The sequence below is a fragment of the Nycticebus coucang genome, chromosome 8, assembly GCF_027406575.1.
Source record: "Nycticebus coucang isolate mNycCou1 chromosome 8, mNycCou1.pri, whole genome shotgun sequence".
In the NCBI taxonomy this organism is placed as follows: Eukaryota; Metazoa; Chordata; class Mammalia; order Primates; family Lorisidae; genus Nycticebus; species Nycticebus coucang.
In genome coordinates, this window is record NC_069787.1 from 67,581,228 (window position 1) to 67,606,369 (window position 25,142).

The 25,142-nt window shown below is 41.3% G+C and overlaps 2 protein-coding genes and 2 non-coding genes across 4 annotated transcripts in view; 2 read left to right on the top strand and 2 right to left on the bottom strand.

Annotated features, from left to right (window-relative positions):
- Positions 1-25,142, top strand: part of UBE2E1 (ubiquitin conjugating enzyme E2 E1) — a 99,793-nt gene that overhangs the window by 66,990 nt on the left and 7,661 nt on the right. The window lies entirely within an intron of this gene.
- Positions 5,301-5,406, bottom strand: LOC128592936 (U6 spliceosomal RNA). The gene has a single exon (XR_008382143.1). It is a non-coding gene; the product is annotated as a U6 spliceosomal RNA (small nuclear RNA).
- LOC128592970 (U6 spliceosomal RNA) lies at positions 13,929-14,031 on the bottom strand. The gene has a single exon (XR_008382168.1). It is a non-coding gene; the product is annotated as a U6 spliceosomal RNA (small nuclear RNA).
- LOC128592336 (ubiquinol-cytochrome-c reductase complex assembly factor 1-like) lies at positions 23,888-24,756 on the top strand. Its single transcript, XM_053600246.1, has one exon. The coding sequence runs from the start codon at positions 23,917-23,919 to the stop codon at positions 24,754-24,756; it is 840 nt and encodes a 279-aa protein (XP_053456221.1). The 5' UTR covers positions 23,888-23,916.

The window sequence follows — 25,142 nt, forward strand, 5'->3', positions numbered from 1 at the left end:
CAAACCAATTTGGTGGGGTCAGTGCCTGACCCTGGCAACCCCCACTAGTATGTGACTTTAAAGACGCTATTTATCCTATTGGGTCCATCCTTGGCTAAGACCCTCCCATGGCCTCTTTTTTTTACCTTTTCAATTGTGTGTGCTACTGAGGTCCTCTTTTGGCTCGGGCCTGTTTTGAGTTGTGTACAGCACTTGTCACTGAAAAAGTCCTAACAAGTTGTTAATCTTCCCAAATAAAGGTTTAATATGTAGGAATTCAAATATGTTAGGATCTGTTTTATTAAAATAGTAGAGCAGTTTTAGTTTTTGTTTTGTTTTTTGAGAGAGTCTCAAGCTGTAGTCCTGGGTAGGGTACTGTGGCGTCATAGCTCATAGCAACCTCCAACTCGGGCTTAAGTGATCCTCTTACCTCATTTTTTCTATTTTTAGAAGAGATTGCTCCAACTGTTCTCAAACTCGCGAGCTCAAGCAACCCATCCGCCTTGGCCTCCCAGAGTGCTAGGGGATTACAGGCGTGAGCCACTGCGCCCAGCCTGCAGAGCCGTTTTTTCCAACCTTCTTTATCTCACAGCACACTTGAACTTACAGTTAAACTTCCGAGGCACACTTAATGTTGATTAAAAAAAGAAAGAGTAACAAAAAATATACTTACTGTGCTTTGAACTTCTTTCGAAAATAATTTAGTTAACCATCTTTAAAATTTTTTCAGGGCACACCAGATGAACATCACTGCAGTAGAGGAACAGTAACGTCTGTGTGTGCTGTGGGGAGCAGCAGCTCCTTGTGGCTTTTACAGAAGCAGGAAATTCTGTTAAATACTTAAGATCATAATACTACTTTTGTAGAAGACTGAATTTAAGTTCTGAGAGGTGTAACTTTGAATGTTTGCTTTAATGAATATATGGATTAATTGTTCATTTGGCCAACTTACTGTTGGTATTTTATGGGGAAATTAACTGTATATAGACGCTTCACATTTATGAAGGCACATTGTCCCCTGACAGGTTAGGATTTTCAAGTGTAATTTTTATTATTTTAGAGTTATAATTATTTTGTGAAACTCTTATCTTTGAAATTAAAATAAGAAATATTTTTTAATTTGTAGATTCACTGGAGCAGTTATTTTGGGTATATATCTAATGCAAAAATGCGTAGTTCATTATGTAGTAGGAAAATTGCAGCATGCTTAAAGGTATAAATAGATCTCCAAAGTAGCTATCCTTTTTGTTTGATTAACTAAGGGACACAAATATGCAACCTTTTGTAGGAAAGGCTTCTACCATTCTTAATAGTTTGTTTTTAGTTTTAAATTTTATTAAATTAGTACATCTTAAAATTGATTATTTGATTTCATTATAATACTTTCACTAGTTGTTTAGGATTTTACTGAATTAATTTTGACCTTTAAAGTGAAAAGAGTGTTGATTATTGTAAATCGAAAATGTAGTTTTGAACTTTTGCACAGCTATTTTCAGTACTTAATTAAGCGGTCATTATTTCTATGGAAGAGTTCACACTGGTTACTTTAAAAATAATTGTACGCATAGAAATATGCTTTATGGCTTAAAAGCACAGGATACTTCCTTTAGTTCCCTCAGCTTCAGTTTACTGAAGTGGTATTTAGGATATCATTAGCCATGTTTTCTGGATAAGGAAACTAAGGGCCAAGCTGGAATTTGCACACTGCTGTTACTGTCACGTTACCTGTGTGGTTACTTTTATTTAGAAGTAGACTTTTAAAGTTTAACAAAACAGCATAACCCTTTTTAAAAACAAGATTTCAGGAAAGCTAGACATTTAAAACATTAAAGCCTTCTCTCCCCATCTGGAGTGTGGTTTGGAAGTCACAGCTTTGTAATAAAGCATTATTTTCCTAGTGTATTGCCAGGGCCCAACAACTTTAAATCAGCAAGCTAAGATTTCCTACCAAGTTTGTATCAGATTTTGAGCTTGCTTTCTCCCTTTCTCCTTTCATTAATACCCAGTAAAGCCATCCACTACCCAAACCCTTCCCTGAAACGCGTCTCTCTCTTCATACTCCGGCGGGAGCCACTGTTGGATTTGCTCCTAGGCCCTGACAGTTTAGCAGGGAAAGAATGGGAGTTTAGGGGTAACAGGAGAATTAGAAAATGATTATCATGATTGTCAAGAAAGTTTTGAGAAGGCAGGGCTAGTCAGTCCTTGACAAAAAGCCTGATGATGAAAATGGGAATTAGTATTTAATTTTGAGACTGGAAGGTCTTTGGTGACTTTTAAGAGACTACTTTACTGTAGAATGTTGAGGTTAAGTAGAATTGAATTGCATGTAGAAGGGTTTGTGTATGGGAAGCAGCAGAAAGTTGGCACAGTAGATTGAAGGAGTAGAGGTAAATTTAGGAGTATAAGTATCTCTCTTTTTTTTTCTTTCTGCATGGGAAAGTTTAAACTTTTTCTAACCAAGTGTCAGAGTCATTGACAAAGTAAGAAAGAGGAATTAAATAAAATAAAGGTCACATGTTTGTCTAGGAGAGAAGCACTCTTTGCTAGTGCTTCTAGGAAAGGGTAAAAGAAGAGGAGTGAGGATAGAAGTTTTCTTTCTTCTTTTTTTTTTAGATAGAGTTTCAGAATGTTGCCCTTGGTAGAGTGCTATGGCATCACAGCTCACAGCAACCTCAAACTCTTGGGCTTAAGTGATTCTCTTGCCTCAGCCTTCCAAGTAGCTGGGACTACAGGCGCCCGCTCCAACATCTGGCTATTTTTTGTTGCAGTTGTCATTGTTGGTTAGCTGGCCTGGGCCAGGTTCAGGGCCGGGTTCAAACCTGCCAACTTTGGTGTATGTGGCTGGCGCTGTAACTACTGTGCTACACGGACCCGAGGATAGAAATTTTCATGTGGGCTGAATTGAAGTGTGAGAGAGAGCAAGGGGCACAAGGACAAGTGAGAATTCTGTCCTTATAAACAACTCATATTGTTGAGTTGATATTATTTCCCAAACTTACACTTTTTGGTTCCCTATCAGACTGGGTATGTGAAATCAAATTACACAGAATTAACTTAGGAAATAGTTTGGTAGACAGAAGTTTTATTTCCTTGTCCCTTTTTTTTTTTTTTTGAGACAGAGTCTCAAGCTGTCACCCTGGTGAGTGCCATGGCGTCACAGCTCAAATTAACCTCGAACTCTTGGGCTTAAGCGATTCTCTTGCCTCAGCCTCCCACGTAGCTGGGACTACAGGTGCCGGCCACAAGGCCTGGCTATTTTCTGTTGCAGTTGTCATTGTTGTTTTTACTGGTCCTGGCCGGGTTTGAACCCACCAGCTTGGTGTATGTGGCTGGTGCTCTACCCACTGGGCTACGGGTGCCGCCTCCTTGTCACTTTTGAAGGAGTTGTCATATTTGTGTTGTATCAGCCTAGTAAGACAGTACCTACTTGTAGTTGGAAAGCTTGCAACTCTAAGAGCAGATGTGCTCTATTTTTTGGTAAACTTCCTGTGATTTTGGAAACTATTTTACAATGTATGCTCCTCTCAGGAATGAGTCTGAGTGATAGAAGTGCTGGTGGCCTGTGAGCAAGACTATGATGGCCCTATCTGGACTCTTCTTGAGAGGCTGGGAGTCTGAGGACAGAGTTGAGAGGTACTGACCAATTAAGCCCCAGAGCTGTGACCTACTCCCGTTCCTTTCCCGTTGTACCTGTACCACTCAGTTCTACAGAAGCTATTACCTCCAGTACTAAATTCTGGATTTCGACACAGAGGGCTGAAACAGGGCTACTAATTTTATTTTGTCTTGCAGAGACATTGAAAAAAATCACCGTATAAAAATCAGGATTTTATAAAAGGGAAGGAAATTCTTTTATCTTAAGACATGAACTTTATCAGAATCAAGGATAAGAGTTTATATTGAATAATTTTTTCCCCCCGAGACAGTGTCTCACTCTGTTGTCTAGTTTAGAGTGCCATTATGTGATCATAGCTCACAGCAACCTCTTGCCTCAGCCTCCTGAGTAGCTGGGACTATAAGTGCCTGCCACACCCACCTAATTTTTCCATTTTTTTGTAGAAATGGGGTCTTGCTCTTGGGCAGGCTAGTCCCAAACTCCTGACCTCAAGTGCTCCTCCCTCCTTAGCCTCCTGAAGTGCTGGGCTTACAGGTGTGAGCCATCTCTGGCTTATATTGCATAAATTAAAATTTATGAAGCGGTGTAATTGAAAGAATGTAATACTTTTGTGTGTGTGTAAGAACCACTGATTTACAGCCCTGATGACATTGTTCATTTTGGTAAACTTGTTCTTAGATAAATGTTCTCCTTCCTCCTGCTTCTCATAGGTGAAAAAAGGACACTTTTCTCATGGTTGAAAGTTGGTGTGCTTGGTGTGAGGTGGGAGAGGATTGTCCATATTGGATTTTCGCATTAGGCCCCTTCCTAAGCCACCCTTCTCTTAACAGTTTTACCTTTTATTTTAATCACTTCTTCTTGGATCTCCTCTTAGCTGGTAGATAATTTTATGAAAGTCTGCACCAGGTTTTACCATTTTTATGTGTCTTTTAAGAATTTTTTCATAAGTGTTAAATGGAAGTGAAACTGATTCCTAGTTTTAACTTACTACTGGTTACCTCACTTAAACACTCCTGGTCAAATAATAACTAGTGCCAGCTCTAGCTCTTCTTGCTTTTGCCTGAGGCCAGACTCTTCTACTCTGAGTGGAAGTTGGTGGAGAGGAAATGTTTCATCTTTGACCTACTTTTCATTTCTTCCCACATAGCTTCCCGAAGCTGAGCCTGCAGCTTTCCTTTCTTCACTCCTTAAGGGAAGTAATGTTTGAGGCATGGACATTTTCTTCCATCTCCATTGCCACCACTCTCTTCTCTTACCTGAGCATATGCCTCATGTTTCTTCACATCCTTGTGACTTTGATATTTGTGTGGATGACGCACATCTGTCTGCTTACCAGGTTCTTTATCCAGAAACATCAGCCTAAATGAAGCTTCATTTACTTCTGAGCAACATTTGGTGATTCTATAGAGAAAATGCTCTGGAATGCAGATGTTTGAGTGATCTCAGGTTAAGGTTAATTACTTAAAGTCTCTGAGACTCAGTTTCCTCTAATGCAAAACAGGGATAACTGTCCTTTCCAAAATGGAATTTTAACTTTTTGTGGCTTTGCTTTACATTTTGCATTGAGTTTAAACTTCCCTCCTTGGATTTTTAAGGGCCTTAATAATTTGGCCTCAGTCTGCTCTTCCAGCAGGCAAACTTCTTTGGTTCCTAGCATAATACTGAACAAATATTAAGGTCTAAATAGGTGTTGTTGTTGTTCTTTTTCAATATGGAATGCTTCATGAATTTGCTTGTTGTCCTTGCGCAGGGGCTAGCTAATCTTCTCTGTAGTGTTCCAATTAGAGTATGTGTGCTGCTGAAGCAAGCACTAAAGAGGGTTTTTAAAATCAGTTTATTGTACTATCATAAAACACATTAGCATTTATTTTATTTTATACATTCACTGTTCCATGCCTACACTCCCAACTACAAGAGCCACTGACATTTTGAAGAGGTAGTCCAGAACCATGTCCTGCGTGTAGGTTTGGCATATGGTAGATGGATAAGGTGTCTTGAAGTGAAGAATGGCTCTGACTGCTCCTGTTACGTGATTAGTGAAAGGGAAAGTCAGTTTGCTCTGCTGGACTGAAACTCAGGGGCTCACTCTCCGCTACTCTCCAACAGCCTGCCTCTCACAGCTGTCTACTCCTTGGCTTCTGGGCACTTTCACTTTGGCTGGAAGAGGATGAATGTTCTGTCCCCTGATCAGGTTTCTGTGGGATTGAGACAAGTGCCACAGCTGCTGCTCCTTCAGGGCTAAGGAGTGCATCTCACTAACTTAGTTGTTTTACTAAACAAATCTTGAGTACTCTGATTTTATCTTCTTAGCAATATCTCAGCTGGTCTGCCTCATGGGTTTGTGTGGTGGTCTTTGTCAATGTAAGTGCACCTTAACAAAACACTAAGAATGGATGACCAAATATTGATGGTGACTTTATTTATTTACCTGCCTATTGTAAGACAGTCTTATCACCTGGGCTAAAAGGCCATGGCCTCAGTTTAGCTCACAGCAACCTCACACTCCTGGGCTCATGTCATCTTTCTGCAGCCTCCCAAGTAGCTGGGACTACAGGCACTCAACACCACGCCCAGCTGATTTTTCTATTTTTAGTAGAGACTAGGGACTCAATTTGCTCAGGCTTGTCTCAACCTCCTGGCCTCAAGCCATCCTCCAACCTTGGTTCCCCAAAGCACTACGATTACAGGTGTGAGACCTCACCCAGCTTGACAGGGATTTTCAATTAACAAAATTCACAGATATCATTAATAGTCAGAGATGCACTGCATATTAGTGGCTATTCTCTAGACTTTATGTCAATGCTCATCTTACCTCATGTTTATGTGGCGCTGAATGTGCCTGTTTGTGAAGTATTTAGGGTTTTTTTGTTTGTTTGTTTTTAGTAGGGTTGGGGTCTTGCTCTTGCTCAGGCTGGTCTTGAATTCCTGAGCTCAAACCGTCTGCCTGCCTGGGCCTCCTGGAGTGCTAGGATTATAGGCATGAGCCACCTTGCCCACCTGTTTGTGAGTTTCTAAACTTGTGAACACTGGTTCTTACAAGAAGCACATTCCAATCAAGCTGCCGGGTAAACTGACTGAAAGTATTCATTTTGCTTAGATGTGTTTATTTTGGGTGCATTTACCCCTTCATTTGCTATAGGCAATGAATACATTTAAATGGTGTTTTTATTTTATTATTATTATTATTATTATTATTATTATTATTTTTGAGACAGAGTCTCATTATGTTGCCCTCAGTAGAGTGCCCTGGAAATGCTGGATAGCTCATAGCTCACAGCAACCTCAAACTCTTTGGCTTAAGTGATTCTCTTGCCTCAGCCTCCCAAGTACAGGTGCTGAGACTACAGGTGCCTGCCACAACGCCCAGCTATTTTTGTTGTTGCAGCTGTCATTGTCGTTTAGCTGGCCCAGGCCGGATTTAAACCTGCCAACCTCAGTGTATGTGGCTGGCGCTGTAACCACTGTGCTACAGGCGCTGAGCCTTAATTATTATTTTGTAAAAATGGAATCTTGCTGTGTGACTAGTCTTGAACTCCTGGTCTCAAATAATCTTCCTGCCTCAGCCCTCCAGGTAGCTGGGATTACAGCGTTTGAGGCCACATTTTATTTATTTAGTGAATAACTACTTAACTAAATGCTACTCTTGGTTAACAATACTGCTGGAAGACTGAGCAGGCCTGGAAAAGACGGTTTGAGTTCTGTTCAGCTCTTGGAGGACTGAATGTAGACATCTTATTTGTATATGTGTTGAAGTATTCAGAGGATCTGTGGTTTATTGATAACTTTAGGGTTGGGCGGTGCCTGTGGCTCAAGGAGTAGGGCACCGGTCCCATATGCCGTAGGTGGTAGGTTCAAACCCAGCCCCGGCCAAAAACCACACACACACACAAAAAAGATAACTTTAGGGTTGTTACTGTGAAGTACTTATTGATTTCCCCAGAGACAGTTTTGTTCTGACACTGCTATAGTCCAGGTTGTTAGATCGCCATAGCTTCTTAATTAGGCTCTCTGCTTCATTCCTAGAAGGCATCTTCTTACTTCTGACTTGGCTGATGTTTTCTAAGACAGTGACTAGCTTTTTTGTTACTTCATTCCTACAGGCGGTACAAAGCTATGAAATTCTGAATTGCTTTAGTAGGCATTTAAGGTCCTGTGTGGTCTGTTCCCATGTAGTCTTTTGAGGTCCATCTTCAACTGCATTTCTGCAGGAGACACACATCTCTGAACCAAAAGTTCTTCTCCATTTTGGTAACTCTGTCACTCAAAAAATAAAACCTGTTCAGCTTTCAAAGCATAACTTAGATAACATTACACTATGAAACCTTCCCAGTTCTCTTTAGAATAAATTTCTCTACCCTGTGTTCCTTTTTTATATTTTTGTTATTTTACTAAAGATGATGTGTGTGTGTGTGTGTGTGTATATATATACATTTTTTTTTTTTCTTTCTTTTTGAGACAGCACCTCAAGCTATCGCCCTGGGTAGAGTGCTGCGGCATCACAGCTCACAGCAACCTCCAAATCCTGGGCTCAAATGATTCTCCTGCCTCAGCCTCCCAAGTAGCTGGGATTACAGATGCCCACCACAACGCCCGGCCATTTTTTGGTTGTAGCCGTCATTGTTGTTTGGCAGGCCTGGGCTGGATTCGAACCTGCCAGCTCAGGTGTATGTAGCTGGCGCCTTAGCTGCTTGAGCCACAGGCGCCGAGCCGTGTATATTTTTTTAATTTAATTTAATTTTTTAATTTTTTGAGACAGAGTCTTGCTCTGTTACCCAGGCTGGAGTGTAGTGGCACGAGCATAGCTCACTGCAACCTTGACCACCCAAGCTCAAGTGATCCTCCAGCCTCAGCCTCTGAAGCAACTGAGAGTGCAGCCATATACCCTTAAAGTTAGCTAACTTCTGTTATTATTTTTTGTAGAAGTAGGGTCTCACTGTGCTGCCCAGGCTGGTCTCAAGTGACCCTCCTGAGTTGGCCTTCCAAAGTGCTGGAATTACAGGCATGGGCTACTGTCTGTCCCTGGCTTGCTTTCATTTTTAATTTCTAAGAGCTACTTTTTCTTTTCTGAACATTTTGTTTTGGCCTTGTTCTTGTTTTATCAATGCAGTGTTTTCTGTCTCTCTGATTTTTTTTCTTTTCTTCTTCTTTTTTTTTGAGACAGTGTCTCAAGTTGTTGCCCTGGGTAGAGTGCCTTGGTATCACAACTCTCAGCAACCTCAAACTTGCTTAAGTGATTCTCTTGCCTCAGCCTCCCAACTAGCTGGGACTACAGGCGCCCAACACATTGCCCAGCTATTTTTTGTTGTTGCAGTTGTTGTCGATGTTTTAGCCGGCCTGGGTTCAAAGCCTCTGGTCTCAGTGGGTGTGGCCAGCACCCTATCCAGTGAGCTACAGGCGCTGCCATGCCTCTCTGATTATTAATGTTATGTCTATTTTGAAATTTTCATCTCTTTGTAATTTGATTTTCTATAGGCTGTATTCTAGTTTGTCCTGATCTTTGTTTTCCATGTTAGAAAGGAACCATGTTTCTTTGTTGTCAGTTATTTAGAGAGCCTTTAATGTCAATATATTGAGGTCCTTTTTGCTGGACTGCTCATGTTCGCCCAAAGAGACTAGAGGGTGAAGGGCTGGCATGTTCTGGGAGCTGAGTAGAGGAAGAAAACTGGAAATCTTACTGTCCCAAATCCCTAAGCTCATTTTCAATACAGCACCTCTGCCCTCATCCATATTAATGACCCCTGGTGCAGAGACCCTCTGTTTTAACCTCTCCAGAAAGTAAACCTCAGACTGGAAGAATTTCTGTTGCTTTGTAACAAATTGCAAATTTAGCAGCCCATGACAGTACAGACATGTAGTATCTCACAGTTAACGTGGGTCTGGAACCCGGACAGTTAGCTGACTCCTGTCCTCCGGTTCTTCTTAGGTCGCAGTCTGGCCTGACTTCATCTGTAGCTCTTCCAAGGTCATATAGTTGTTGGCAGAATTCAGATACTTGCAGCATAGGACTGAGGCCACTCAGAGTTCTCTAGCCTTCTCTATAGGCAGTTTACGTCATCAGTTTGCTTCTTCAAGGCTAGCAGGGGACTTTGTATAGTCAGTTAAGACTTTGTTTTATATAAATAAAGCATAACCTGGTGTAGAGAATGATATCACATCAACTTTACCATATAGCGTTGGTAAAAAGTAAATTACAGCTTCCACCCACGCTTCAGGGAGGAGATCATACAGCCCCATCTTAGAATTCTGCCCAATCACAGATTTTGGAATTTGCTGCTTTGTTTGTTTGAGAGATAGGTTCTCACTCTGTCACCCAGGCTGGACTGCAGTGGCATGTCACTGCAGTGTTGAACTCCTGGCCTTAAGCCATCCTCCTGCCTCAGCTTCCTCAGTGTCTGGGACTACAGGCAAGCACCACCCTGCCCAGCTAACTTTTTTTATTTTTTATGGAGATAGGGGCTGTGTTGCCTAAGTTGGTCTTAAGCCCCTGGCCTCAAGCGATCTTCCCACTCCCAAAGTTCAGGGATTACAGGTGTGAGCTATATTGCACTCAGCTTTGACTGCTTCTTAAACACATTTTTAACTAATCCTTTCCCCCTTACCAAACTTAACCCTGCCTCACTCCCAGTTTCCACTGGAAACACAAATTTCTGAGTCTTTCGGGGGTTTCAGTGGGATACACGGACTCAGTCTTGGCTTTCTTCCCAGCCAGTGCAGGGTTCCGTTTTCTTGGGTATATCAATCCCTTTAGCATCCATCTATTTGCCTTCAATCTTCCGAGCTTTCAGTATTGTCTCTTCCCTCCATCTTCTCTGTTTTATGCCTTAAAAACAAAACAAAACAACAACAAAAACCCTTTATTGTAATGTTGGTGGAGTTTGAAGAATGAGTAAAAGTTGATCCTGGGGCGGCGCCTGTGGCTCAAGGAGTAGGGTGCTGGTCCCATATGCCGGAGGTGGCGAGTTCAAACCCATCCCTGGCCAAAAAACAAAAAAAAAAAAAAAAAGTTGATCCTGTGTTTAATCTACCTTTATGCATGTCTCATGAGATATCTTAGTGTTTTTTCTCTAGTTCAATACTTCAGCCTAGGTCACTGTTTCCTTTTAAGAAGGAAAAAAATGGACTGGGGGCGTTGGCTAACGCCTGTAATCCTAGCACTCTGGGAGGCTGAGGTAGGTGGATTACCTGAGCTCACAGGTTCTAGGGGAGCCTGAGCCAGAGTGAGACTTCATCTCTAAAACCAGTTGGGTATTGTGGCGGGCGCCTGCAGTCCCAGCTACTTGGGAGGCTGAGGCAAGAGAATTGCTTGAGCCCAAGAATTTGAGTTTGTTCTGAGCTATGATGCCGTAGCATTCTACCAAGGGCAACAAAGTGGGACTGTTTCAAAAAAAGAAGGAAAAAAATTAGAGTTTAAATTTTCCCCACTTCGTTTTTCAGCTCCCTCTACTCTTTATTTTCTACTCAAGCTTATCATTTGTCCCTCCAAACTCCTCATTTTAGTCTTGGAGAAACTGCCTCCTTTTCCTTTTAATCAGGACCTATCTCACCTTTTAGCCTTTTCATAAAACCTATCCCGAATAGACACATAGTAATTCGATCTTTAAGAGTGTTTGATATAAAATTGTAAATTCTCAGAATATGACATTTTTATTAGGACTCTTTTCTGGGGATAAAGCTTTGTACTTCTTGGTATTAGATATTAAATGACTATTAGAGAGGCATTATAGGAAGCACCTGACATGTAGCATGTGTGCAGACATGTGTTGATTTACAGGCCACTGTAGTGCCTGACCAGTCACCACTGGTGAAAAGGCCTGTGTATCTGCTTACCAGTCCTAGTCCTAGACATACTACACTTGGGCGTCTTCAGCAGCAGCTTGTGTAAAAGCTATTGACTTCTGTTCAGCTACAAGGGTGTGTGTAGAGAGCAGGACCAAGAGTCACTTAGGTGAGAGAGTTAGTGATGAGAACGCAGCTGGACCCTCCCCTCCAAGCCCAGCTTTGTATTTGACATGCAGGTCATAGCCTCACTTATTCAGTCTCTTGCCCTATGCAAATATAAACATCCTTCCCCTTTTCTCTCCAGCCAGCTGGGGCCAAGAAAAAAGCCAAGGACTCCCCAAGTGCAGTAAATAGCTCTCCTCACCTCGTGACCCTGTCATTTCCTGATAGTTCTGAGTTGTGGATCCTGCAGTGGAGAGGGAGGGAACAAAGAATTTGCAGAGGCCTCAGCTTCACAGAGCCTTGAGCAGTGGGTGATATTGTATCCTCAGGCAGGGGTTTGACCTCACATTTCAATGCAAGTCATTCCAGTGACTGCTGGACCTCCCAACGCCACTGTGAACTAGAATGAAATAGAGTGGATCTAAATTCCTGGGACCAACCTAACTTCTGAGCTGGGGAAAGTAGGTCTTACATTCTATACCTGCCTTTTTTTTTTAAAAAGCTCCGTTGGGGGGAAAGAAAGAACTATTTCTTTTTTGTTATGTTTGCCATTTAGAGCTGTAACATTTGAACTGTGATGGAACTGACGTTTGTTTCCCAATCTATCTCTGGTTTTCATTAAGGTGGAGATTCTCACAATACTGTTCTTTTTTTTTTTTTTTTTTGGAAAGGAAAACATAAAACTGTCTTTATTCACAGATGGTATATTATATGTGATGTTCCATGTAGAAGATTCTTAGGACTCTACAAATTACTAAAATAAGTGAGTTTATAAGTTCATAAGATAACAGGTCAATACCATTGTTTTTCTACACATTAGCAACAATTAGAACTTTAGAAGTTTAAACATCAGTTTTAACAGCATTAAAAATAATCAAAATATTTAGGGAAGTATTTAATAAAATATGTGTAAGAGTTGTACATTGGAACTTTTAAAACACTGCCAAAACAAAGGAGACCTATAAGAAATGGAAAAATACACTGGGTAAGCTATCAACTTGACCTGTAGACACATCCTGGTGAAAAATCCCAATAGGGTTTTTTTTTGTTTTTTTTTTTTGTTTTTTTTTAGAAATTGATAGATTTTTGTGGAAAACAAAAAGCCCAGAATATCGAAAATAATTCTTCAGGAAAAAAAAAAACACATGATTTATATAGTACTATCTCACATTATTTCTGAGATCCCCTTTCCTCCACACTTAGTACTCTGTGTGGTATGTGTTTATTTTCAACTAATTTCATTTCTACAAATAAAATGAATTTTTATTAATTTAGTAACATATTTTGGCAGATCATAAGATTTTTCTTGTTTCCGCTCAATCCCAGATTCCTTACAAATGTGAAAGAAAAATGAAATCATAAGATAGGAAAGGCGAACTAATAAAAGTGATTAAACAACTTTTGTATTGAGTCCAAAGGCAAATAACTTTATTGCAAGCTTCATGGGTGTAGTGGAAAGAATATCACTTTAGGAAAATCTGCATTGCATTGGCCACAACTGATTTCCAGGCTTTATAACTTTGTACAAACATATCACTTAGCTTCCTAAATCTGTTGCCCCATCTTTAAAATGGGTCTAACCTTCCCCATTCAGAAGATTTGGATGAAGATCAAAAGTCAAAGTTTATGAAAGAATTTTGAAAATTACATTTTTCTTCCCAAATGTTGGAAGTTATTTTAAATATACAAATAATAGGGCAGAACAAACCCTTATGTAATAAATTCCGGAGAATTGAATTTGATTTATTTTCCTTATATTTGGATAAATTGTCAACTTTATTGTCAACATTACATAGCATATGTGCTATGTAATTTACACACAATTAAATTGACCCATTGCTAGTCTTTTATGTGTTGACTATTTGATAAATTGAATAGCTATCTTAGCTAATACTTGGTATTTCTACATTAGAATAGGGAAGAAGAGCACCCTCTTTTGGTAAAGTATCTCCTGTGCCCGGCTATCAGGTCCCCCTACTTCAGTTTATTGATTGATTGAGACAGTCTCATTCTGTGCCCTGGGTAGAGTGCTGTGGTATCCTAGCTCACAGCAACCTCAGACTCTTGGGCTCAGGCAATCCTCCCTCCGTTTAAATTTTTTTTTTTTTTTTTTAAATACAGAACATAGGCTCGACGCCTATAGCTCAAGCAGCTAAGGCGCCAGCCACATACACCAGAGCTGGTGGGTTCGAATCCAGCTCGGGCCTGCCAGACAATGACAACTACAACCAAAAAATAGCCTGGCATTGCGGCAGGCACCTGTAGTCCCAACTACTTGGGAGGCCGAGGCAAGAGAACGCTTAAGCCCAGGAGTTGGAGATTGCTGTAAGCTGTGATGCCACCACGGCAATCTACCCAGGGCAACAGCTTGAGGCTCAGTCTCAAAAAAAAAAAAAAAAAGGAACATGCCACAAATTTGCATGTCAATCCTGTGCTGGGGCCATGCTGACATTCTCTGTATTGTACATTTGTAGCATGTGTGCTGCTGAAAGTGGATCCTGCTCTAAGCTGAACTTGAGGCCCTTTTGTTTATTTACACTGTTTCAGGGTTTATAGTTGCTCCATGTTTCATTCTGTCACTTCCTGTCTAAGAAGGAAGAGGCTGAACTGAAGGTAAGAGAAGAGAAGGCAAAGACAGTGTCTATTCAGTGTAGGTATGTTCCGGTTTTCCAATTAATTGTCAGTGGAAGCTTTTATCACAGGGCCAAAATCTCACCTTCATTGTGACCACAGGAGGAGGCACAGGCCACCTAAACCCTTTCTAACAAATGATTATTTTCTTTTTTTGTGTGTGTGTGTATTCTTACTTTATTTATTTATTTATTTATTTATTTATTTTTTTTTTTTTTTTTAAATCCCCTGTCTAGAAGTTCCAGTTCACGGGGTACCTTTCTCACTGGTCAGTTTGAATCAAGCTGGAGAAACGGGCTTTGGCTTTTACAGAACGGAGGGCTTTCACATAAGCAGAAGCATCAGCCTCCAGGTCCCAGGAAGTTAATTTTTTTTTTTTTTTTTGTAGAGACAGAGTCTCACTGTACCACCCTCGGTAGAGTGCTGTGGCGTCACACGGCTCACAGCAACCTCTAACTCTTGGGCTTACGCGATTCTCTTGCCTCAGCCTCCCGAGCAGCTGGGACTACAGGCGCCCGCCACAACGCCCGGCTATTTTTTTTTGTTGCAGTTTGGCCAGGGCTGGGTTTGAACCCGCCACCCTCGGCATATGGGGCCGGCGCCCTACTCACTGAGCCACAGGCGCCGCCCTATTTATTTATTTTTATTAAATCATAACTGTATACATTGATATGATCATGGGGCATCATACACTCGCTTCATAGACCATTTGACACATTTTTATCACAGTGGTTAACATAGCCTTTCCGGCGTTATCTCAGTTACTGTGCCAAAACCTTTACATTCTACATTTACCAAGTTTCGCAAATACCCCACAAATGATTATTTTCATAGGATTATAGCTGGGAATGGGAGTAGTGATAAACATTTTAAACATTTCCTATGAATGATTATTCCAGATTTTCACCCCAAGGTGCAGCTTATGGGTCACCGTAGAAAATGTATTTGGAATGAAGTAGGAACAACCACGTCAGAAGGTCTCCCCTCAGATCTCAAGCAACTCTATTCTAAGAAACTATGAAAACTGGGCTTAAATTAAACAAAGTTTTGAAGGACAGGAGAAAGAATATTGACAGCCCAGATTGAGGACCCCTCTGTTCCTCCAAGCCCGTGAGGCAATGTCTTTCTAGTCAGAAACCTTCCTTACCCTAGGATAACCCTATTTTACCTTTTTTTTTTTTTTTTAAACACAGTCTCAAGCTGTCACCCTGGGTAGAGTGCTGTAGTGTCACAGCTCACAGCAACCTCAAATTCCTGAGCTCAAGTGATTCTCTTGCCTCAGCTTCCCATGTAGCTGGGAATATAGGCGCCCACCACAAAGCCCGGCTATTTTTTTTTGTTGCAGTTGTCATTGTTGTTTTAGCTGGCCCGGGCCAGGTTTGAACCCGCCAGTCTTGGTGAATGTGGCCAGCACCCTACCAACTGAGCTACGGGCACCGCCAACCCTATTTTACTTATACTTTCTATTTTACTAGGTGGATTAGATTCCATCTCGTCTACCTTTTACCTTTACTTTTTTCTTCAGAATTAAAATAGGTTGTTATTATTAAAATAACATGGCCAAGTACAATGGCTCAAACCTAGCACTCGGAGGCTGAGGTGGGAGAGTCGCTTGAGGTCAAGAGTTCAAGAACAGCCTGAGCAAGAGCAAGACCTCTTTACCCCCCTGCCCCGCGGCCCCCCCACCCCCACACACACACACAAAAAAGAAAAATTAGCAGGGCATGATGGCACTGGTCTATAGTAGTCCCAGCTATTCAGGAGGCTGAGGCAGGAGGATTGCTTAAGCCCAGGAGTTTGAGCTTGCAGAGCTCTGATATGGCCACTGTACTCTAGATGGTGTGACAGTAAGACCCTGTCTTAAATAGTAAAATGTAACACATCGTTATCTAATTGAGCAATACAGATCTTTTTAAAGGAGAGAATTCTCTACAACTCATCCTGCAGGTATAAACACTTTTAACAGTTTGGTTATATTTATGTTTTATAAAAATGTTTTGCATATTGTTATGGAACCTTTTTTTAAACTAATAGTACATTATGGATTTCTTTCCTTGCTAAATATGTATACCTTATCTCATTTAAGAGCTGCACCATATACCACTATAGTGTTATAACACAATTTATATAGCCTATCTCCTAGCAATAATTTAGCTCATTCTATTTTTTCATCATACATAAGTAGGTTCTTTTTCTTTGTAGAGACAGAGTCTCACTTTACTGCCCTCGGTAGAGTGCCGTGGCGTCACACAGCCCACAGCAACCTCCAGCTCTTGGGCTTATGTGATTCTCTTGCCTCAGCCTCCTGAGTAGCTGGGACTACAGGTGCCCGCCACAACGCCCGGCTATTTTTTTTTGTTGTTGTTGCAGTTTGGCTGGGGCTGGGTTTGAACCTGCACCCTCAGCATATGGGGCCGGCGCCCTACTCACTGAGCCACAGGCGCCGCCGCCCATAAGTGGGTTCTTGCTATTTTTTTTTTTTTTGGATACAGAATCTCACTATGTCACCCTTAGTAGAGTGTGGTGGCATCACAACTCACAGCAACCTCCAGCTCTTGGGCTTAAGCGATTCTCTTGCCTCATCCTCCCTAGTAGCTGGGCCCATAGGCACCCACCACAATACCTGGTTGTTTTTTGGTTGTAGTTGTCATTGTTGTTTGGCAGGCCTGTGCTGGATTCAAACCCACCAGCTGTGGTATATGTGACTGGCACCCTAGCCGCTGAGCTACAGGTGCCAAGCTGGTTCTTATAAATACTTTTATACTATAACCACATTCATATGTCCAGTTATTTCCTCAGAATAAGTCCCAAGAAGCAGAATGTCTGTATCAGAGGATATACTGGAAATTTTTGCCATTCACATATTTAAAAGGTGTGCCAGCGTGTTTCATTTGCATTTCTTTGAGCCTAAGATTGAGAATTTATTTGCCATATGGGTTTCCACTTTTGAGAACTGCAGAACTGGCTGGGTACTTTATTATTATTTAAACTTGTTTATAGTCAAGAATTATCTCTTAATTGTATACTACAAATACAGTAGAACCTCAATATGTTGACCACACAAGGGACTGTAATAAACTGGTCAACATACAGAGGTGGTCAACATAAGGAACTAGGCTTCCTGTACTGAGATATATATATATATATATATATATATATATATATATATATATATATATATATAGTTGGGGTGCATGTCCTATCTATGAAAATTAGGTCAATTAAGGAGGTTCCATATGTTCATTCCCCTCTCTTTTTATAAACATTGTTTTTTGTGTCTTTTGAAGATTTTCAGTTTTTATGTTAGTCACATTTGTCCATCTTTTCTTTTTGTGTGTTTTTTTTTTTTTAATTTGGCCGGGGCTGGGTTTGAACCCGCCACCTCCGGCATATGGGACCGGCGCCCTACCCACTGAGCCACAGGCGCCGCCCTTTTTGTGTGTTTTAACGTAAGTGACCTCTCAGTTTTGGTTCTTCGAGAAGGAGACTAAAGACTCAAATATGTACAAGTAGTTTATTTCTAGGTACAAGGAACAAAGGTAGAGTTGGGTGGGAAGCTAGGAACAAAAAGACAGTCAATAAAAGCTGTCTTAATTAAGCCAGCTCCCTCAGTGAGAACTGCATATGAGAAAACGCTGGGAAACTAACTGCACTTGCCCAGAATTATCCCACCCCCAAACAATCAGTTTTTGATTGAGGGATGCTTTGAGAGGAAATGTTCTAGTTTTTTTATTACTGCAAAACAACCCCCCACTACCATTTATTATTATGGCTATTTGTAGATCTGGAGGTTGGCTGCTGGAGCCATCTGAAGACTTCCTTACTCATATGTCTGATGTGGTTTAATCAAATAGCTGGGGGCTAGAACACCTGGGATTTCTTAGGTAATTCTCATTCTCTATATGGTCTCTGCAATATGTAGGCTTCAGAGTAGCTAGACTTCTTACATGGTGTTGAGGGATTTGATGGTGGTGTGCAGAGAGACAAATGTGCATGAGCTGGGGAAACGCATGACTCTTGAGTCCATATTCAGAGGGAGAGGAATCAGACTCTACCTCTTTAAGAGTAATTTCAGAGAATCTATGGTGTTATGAAACACCACAGGGAGCTATTTTACCTGTACTTCTTCCTGCCTGTCACCACAGGCAGAGCACCTTTAGGTAGAGAGTCACCAACAGGGGTCGCTAGAAAGTGGCCAGAGCAATAATCTACTTCATTATTCGCAAACACTTTGGTTTCAGGACTCCATTAAACTCTTAAAATTTATCGTGGACCTCAGGAGCTTTTGATTATGTGGTTAATAATTATGGATTTTTACTGTAATCAAAATTTAAAAGAAACAGTTAAAAACATCATTTTTTCTTTTTTGGTTGCAGCCATCATTGTTTGGCGGGCCTGGGCTGGACTCAAACCCGCCAACTCAGGTGTATGTGGCTGGCGCCTTAGCTGCTTGAACCATAGGCACCGAGCCAAAAACATCATTTTTAATGAAAATAACTATTATGTCTTAGGTTTATGGAAATAGTTTGACCTTGTTGGGAGAACTTCAGAGGTTCTCAAACTTATAAAACAGGGGGCCAGTTCACTGTCCCTCAGACCATTGGAGGGCCGGACTATAGTTTAAAAAGAAAAACTATGAACAAATTCCTATGCACACTGCACATATCTTATTTTGAAGTAAAAAAACAAAACGGGAACAAATAGAATCACACCGCCTCCTGTGGTCTGCGGGCCATAGTTTGAGGACTCCTGGTAGCCTTTCCCTGATGAGGTAAATACCGACTTTAGCTAAAGGTATCTTTTTTTTTTTTTTTTTTTTTTTTTTTGTAGGGACAGAGTCTCACTGTACCGCCCTCGGGTAGAGTGCTGTGGCGTCACATGGCTCACAGCAACCTCTTAACTCTTGGGCTTAAGCGATTCTCTTGCCTCAGCCTCCCAAGCAACTGGGACTACAGGCGCCCGCCACAACGCCCGGCTATTTTTTTGTTGCAGTTTGGCCGGGGCTGGGTTTGAACCCGCCACCCTCGGCATATGGGGCTGGTGCCCTACTCACTGAGCCACAGGTGCCACCCAGCTAAAGGTATCTTTATCTTCCAAATCCACATTGAGTTCTGTGCCATTGTAGAGAAGTTACAGGGAGCTGGACTTAGGATGAGAGACCCCCAAAGTCCTAGAAAGAGGATGTAAGGATAAAGAACTAGTAAGATTGCCAGAATTAGAGATGCACAGGACAGTTCCAGTCTTCAGTAGTAGTTCTATACTACTGATTGGGTAGTATAGAAAAAGAGTAAGGATGTAACATAACCAATTAGAACACTTTTGAAAGCTAACGGGAGCAATAAAAAACTTTAAATCATTATTACTAACTAAAAGCTTTACCAGAGATTCACATCTACGATACATGGTTAAAAAACCACTGTGCAAGATTGTTCAGACCACATTCTGCTCTTGCACTGAAGTTGTTTCTTGCACATTTACACTTGTGCCATTTACCACTGACCTTATAGCTGCCTGCCTGCTTCATCTGCAGTCTGAGATTGGAAGCAGTTGCAGTGTGGAAGCTGCGCAGGAGGTGAGTGTGAATTAATGGGAAATCAGCTAAAATAAAATAAATTTTATAATTAAAGATGGTTTCAGAATCTTTTCTTAGAATTGAGTACAACCTAGTAAGTTCCTTCATGAGTTTGTGGTATCATTTGGTTTCCTTGAAGGTTTCCTTGAAGAGTTAGTCGTGTCCTGTGAACTGACAATTCCTAATTGTACATTTACTCATTTGGACTATTAAACATACTAACGTGAGTTCTGCAGCTAAAAAATGTGGATTCAAGTTGACTGTGAGGCACGTGCTCTGGCTGTGGATGAACCAGTGGGAGTAGAGGAGTAATCAACACAACAGTAGAATTTGGTTCTGCTCTGACCCTATTTTTCTCTTTCTGGAGGAAGGGCAAATCAGAGTTGTTGGAAGTCAAACTGCATAGTTCATGCACAAAAGAGCTGTTCCATTTTTATCCTGCATACCTACCTGTTGAACCTTATAGAGGAAGATGTATTTCAAGACACAAAAGATGCCGATTTTTAAATTTTAATTCTCTCTAATCATTCCTAATCCCCTCCACCCCGAATTCTTTCAGGCTCACCCTATATGAGGAGGCCTTCTGTATGACTCCTTAGCTCAGTTTACTAAAAACTGTAATAACTCAGCCATCCCTAGTTGAGAATGCCCCCTATGTTCCTGTTTTTCTTTTTTAGGTCTGCTCTTCTTTTGCCTATTGGAGTGTCTTAATCTTTATCTATAAATTATCTTGGAAATCATTTTCCTTTAAAAATCATATCCTTACTCTTATGTGCATCTTTTTTTTTTTTTCAAAATTAGAACACACGTTTTCAGATGAGCTGGATTGTCACTTTTTTTTTTTGAATGCCTAATAAGGGCTTAGCGTCTGTAGCTCAGTGGTTAGGGTTGGCGGGTTCAAACCAGGCCCAGGCCAGCTAAAACAACAATGACAACTGCAATCAAAAAATAGCCTGGTGTTGTTGTGGGCACCTGTAGTCCTGGCTACTTGGGAGGTTGAGGCAAGAGAATGGCTTAAGCCCAAGAGTTTGAGGTTGCTGTGAGCTGTGACGCCCCGGCACTCTACTGAGGGCAACATAGTGAAACTCTGTCTCCAAAAAAAAAAAAAAAAAATGCCCAATAAGTTCTTAGTTGTCACTATTTTCTAAAGCAGCATGTAAAACAATTAAATGCTAACGCGGCAAGATTGAGCTTTTGTAGTATTTTAATTATTTCACCTTCTGTGGAAAGACTGTTGTGTAATCCTAAACATTGGCACATATTTGACTATCTAATTCAATATTAATTATTATTATGCCAAGTCTTATAGTATATGTGGAAAATTACTTTTTTTTTTTTTTTTTTTTTTTTTTTGCAGTTTTTGGCTGGGGCTGGGTTTGAACCCGCCACCTCCGGTATATGGGGCTGGTGCCCTACTCCTTGAGCCACAGGCGCCGCCCTGGGAATTACTCTTTAGAGACTTAACAATCTGATGTACAAAAGATTATACCCACATGACTATAGCATTCTGGATAAATCCTTAGAAAATCTGGTTTTTCTCTGGTTTGGAACAAATTGCAAAAGAATGCTAGGCCTTCGCACAAGGCCACAAATCAGCCTTGTGCTTCACAAAAAGTTAGCAGAAACTTTGGAGAAGTTTATGTTTAGCTTTCTGCTGGAGAAAGACAATAGACACCATTTCCTCAATCTTGGCATGAGATTTGGTGGGGGGCGGGGGGCTTTATGGGAAGGCCATTCGATAGATAACATTGTTTTAGATTTAAGTGCCTGGGTTAGTCTCTTTCCCGAATTTAAGAAGATGTACCTCCTGTATGGGCCCACTCTGTTCCAGTATAACTAGTTAGATACACTGGATACCCACCTATGTGAATTCTTGTGTGTGTGCCAGCTTTTCTGGGGAGTCATTTAAGTTGGCCCTAGGTACACAAGTTCTGTCCAAGAGGTAGTAACCTACCATTACATCTCTAGCAGTACCAGAGTCCTCTTCCTTTCCTCTTCCCCCAACCTCAGTTGAGTGCTTCTAACTTCATTATTAGGACTATATCAGCGGTTACCCTTCTTTCTAATAGCGCTCATCATCCCAAACCATGTCATTGGTTTAGCCTGTTTAGTTTCCTTAGTAAGTTTTTTAAGTTCGTCTGCCACTTAATTCTAAGTTACAGATGTCTCCTGGTTTATGAAGGGATGCTGAGGGTAGGAAGTTTTTGTTTTTTATAAAATATCTCTGAATATGGTAAGTAGACCTCATGGACAGATTTCATCCCATCTCCCGTAAAACTTGCCGTTTGGAGATATTTGGGGGAGGATGGAAGGATTTCCTGTGGTAGTTTGCTGCCTTTGGAGTTTATCATAATTTCTTAGCAATAGAGTAAATCAAGAAAGTATTTTAAATAATATTTGCTTTAGTGAAAATAGATTTGATTGTGGAGCCCTCCCTATAAGCATTTTCTAAGTTCTGTGGTATTGATTTTTAGTCTTTTTGTTGTTGTTTGAGACAGTCTCAAAGCAGTCGCCCTGGGTAGAGTGCCATGGTGTTATAGCTCACAGCAACCTCCAACTCTTGGGCTTAAGCGATTCTCTTGCCTCAGCCTCCCGAGTAGCTGGGACTACAGGCTCCCGCCACAACACCCGGCTATTTTTTGGTTGCAGTTTGGCCGCGGCCGGGTTTGAACCCGCCACCCTTGGTATATGGGGCCGGCACCCTACCGACTCAGCCACAGGCCCCGCCCGGGTATTGGAATCTTAACAGGAATTGAAATTGAAGCTTTATTAATTTAACCGTGGCAGGTTTTCTTAAGTGTAGCTTTGTTACTACTGACACTTTTTAAATTATTTATTTATTGATTGATTTTTTTGGTAGAGACAGAGTCTCACTTTATCACCTACACCTTGGTAGAGTGCCGTGGTGTCACACAGCTCACAGCAACCTCCAACTCCTGGGCTTAGGTGATTCTCCAGCCTCAGCCTCCCGAGTAGCTGGGACTACAGGCGCCTGCCACAACATCCGTCTATTTTTTTGTTGCAGTTCGGCCGGGGCTGTGTTTGAACCCCCCACCCTCAGTATAGGGGGCCGGCACCCTCCCCACTGAGCCACAGGTGCTGCCCGTTACTTCTGACGTTTTAAGCTCAGAATATTCTTAGGGGGAGGGCTGTCGAGGTGTATCTCCAAAATGTTTAGCAGCATCCCTGGCCTCTACCCACCAGATGCCAAAGCATCTCCCATTTGTGATATCCAGAAATGACTGTGACGTTGCCAAACTGGGGAGAGGAGGTTGCTGAGTTACCCCCAATAAAGAACTATTGCTCTAAGGCCCTTGATGATATATGGGGGTTTTGTCATACTAATGATGGCACTTTATATAAGTGGACAGTTTGCTTTATCGTAAAGCTTCTACAAAGAAAAGGAGAGTAGTAAATGGGGAACCAGCCAGTCAGCAGTCTTTGCCACACTGGCTTTCTGGGGAGGATGATAAAGCTTACTCTAGGAGCCAAGTCTTTATTTTTATGAAACATTAGTCATTGTAGTATGGGATAATGTCAGGAATCACTTGTAATTTTTGAGGTATAATACCTGTAGCTGCCCTATCCAGTGGTCACTGGAGAGAAAATTGGTCTCTAGGATTGTAGGGAAAGCTGTCAGAGGTAAGAGTCCAGAGGTAAGAATTACTGAGCTGACTTAATAGAGATGTTGTCTCTCAGTGAACAGACCTTCCTATACTGACACTAGGGTGTTGTGGCTCATGACAATCCCTGTTCTTATCATTTATGTAGCTGTATGAAGTCAGAAGCCATTATAGAAATAAGGAAATATTGTGCCAAAAGTAGAAATGACTCAGTTTTTGTTCAAATATGTACCATAATAATATTTTTGTTTTTTATGGGTATATAATAGTTACACGTATTTATGGGGTACATGTAGTTGACTCAGTTTTTTAAAATATGTACCACAATATTTTTGGGTTTTATGGATATATAATAGTTACATGTATTTATGGGGTACGTGTGGGGTTTTTTTGTTGTTGTTGCAGTTTGGCTGGGGCTGGGTTCAAACCCGACATCCTCAGTACATAGGGCTGGTGCCCTACTCACTGAGCCACGGGTGCCACCCCCCACATGTGATGTTTTGATGTAAGCATGCAATGTATAATGATCAAATCAGGGTGATTGGTTAAGGAATATGGCGCTGCTGGTGAGAGTCCTTAGGAATCAGACAAATATTACCCAAAGGATTCCAATATGCAGCAGATTGGCACCTGTGTCTCCTACCCAAGGACAATGGGACAGGACTCTGTCTGGCACTTCCCAGTGGCCCCAGATGAGCCAATCCCAAGCCTGTGAGGGATCAGAACAGATTCCTGGAATAGACATACAGCCGAGTAGGAAATATCACACCACAAATAAGCTTCCTACTACCAAGGATTCACTACAGCCTGTTGAGGAGAAGGTTGGTGCCCTCACAAAGATAATAGAAGCCATGGGATTCACAGGACCTTTGAAATACAGTAAATGGAAGATTAAGATTGCCACCCTGCGCATGTATACTAGCTGTGTGGAGAAAACTGACTTCGAGGAATTCTTTCTAAGGTGTCAGATGCCCGATACATTCAATTCGTGGTTTCTTATAACGCTACTTCATGTTTGGATGTGTCTAGTCCGAATGAAGCAGGAAGGCCGGAGTGGGAAATACATGTGTCGTATCATAGTTCATTTTATGTGGGAGGACGTTGAGCAGCGTGGCAGAGTCATGGGGATTAATTCCTATATCCTGAAGAAGAACATGATCCTCATGACAAATAATTTCTATGCAGCTATTTTGGGATATGATGAGGGGATCCTTTCAGATGATCATGGGCTGGCTGCTGCCCTCTGGAGAACCTTCTTCAATCAGAAATGTGAAGACCCTCGGCAAATCAGGGTGATTGGGGTGTCTATCACCATAGGCATTTATATCATTACTATTAGGAACATGTCAGTTTTTTTTCTTCCAGTTATTTTGAAATACAGAATAAATTATTAACTGTCGTCACCCTATTGTGCTACTGAACACAAGATCCTCTTCTAACTATATTTTCATACCATTAACCAACCTCTTTATTCCCTCACTCTCTTTCCATGCTCCCCTTTTCCCATCCTCTGGCAGCCATCATTCTGCTCTGTGTCCATGAGATCCTTTTTTTTTTTTTTTTTAATTTTTAAAGGCCCCACATGAGTGAACACATGTGACATCTGTTTTTCTGTTCCTGGCTTTTTCACTTCACGTGAGGTCCTTCAGTACCATCCATGTTGTTCCCAATGACAGGATTTCATATTTTTTATGGCTGAACAAAATCCATTTTGTGTATATACCACATTTTCTTTATCCCTTCATCTGTGATGGGCACATATCTTGGCTATTGTGAATAG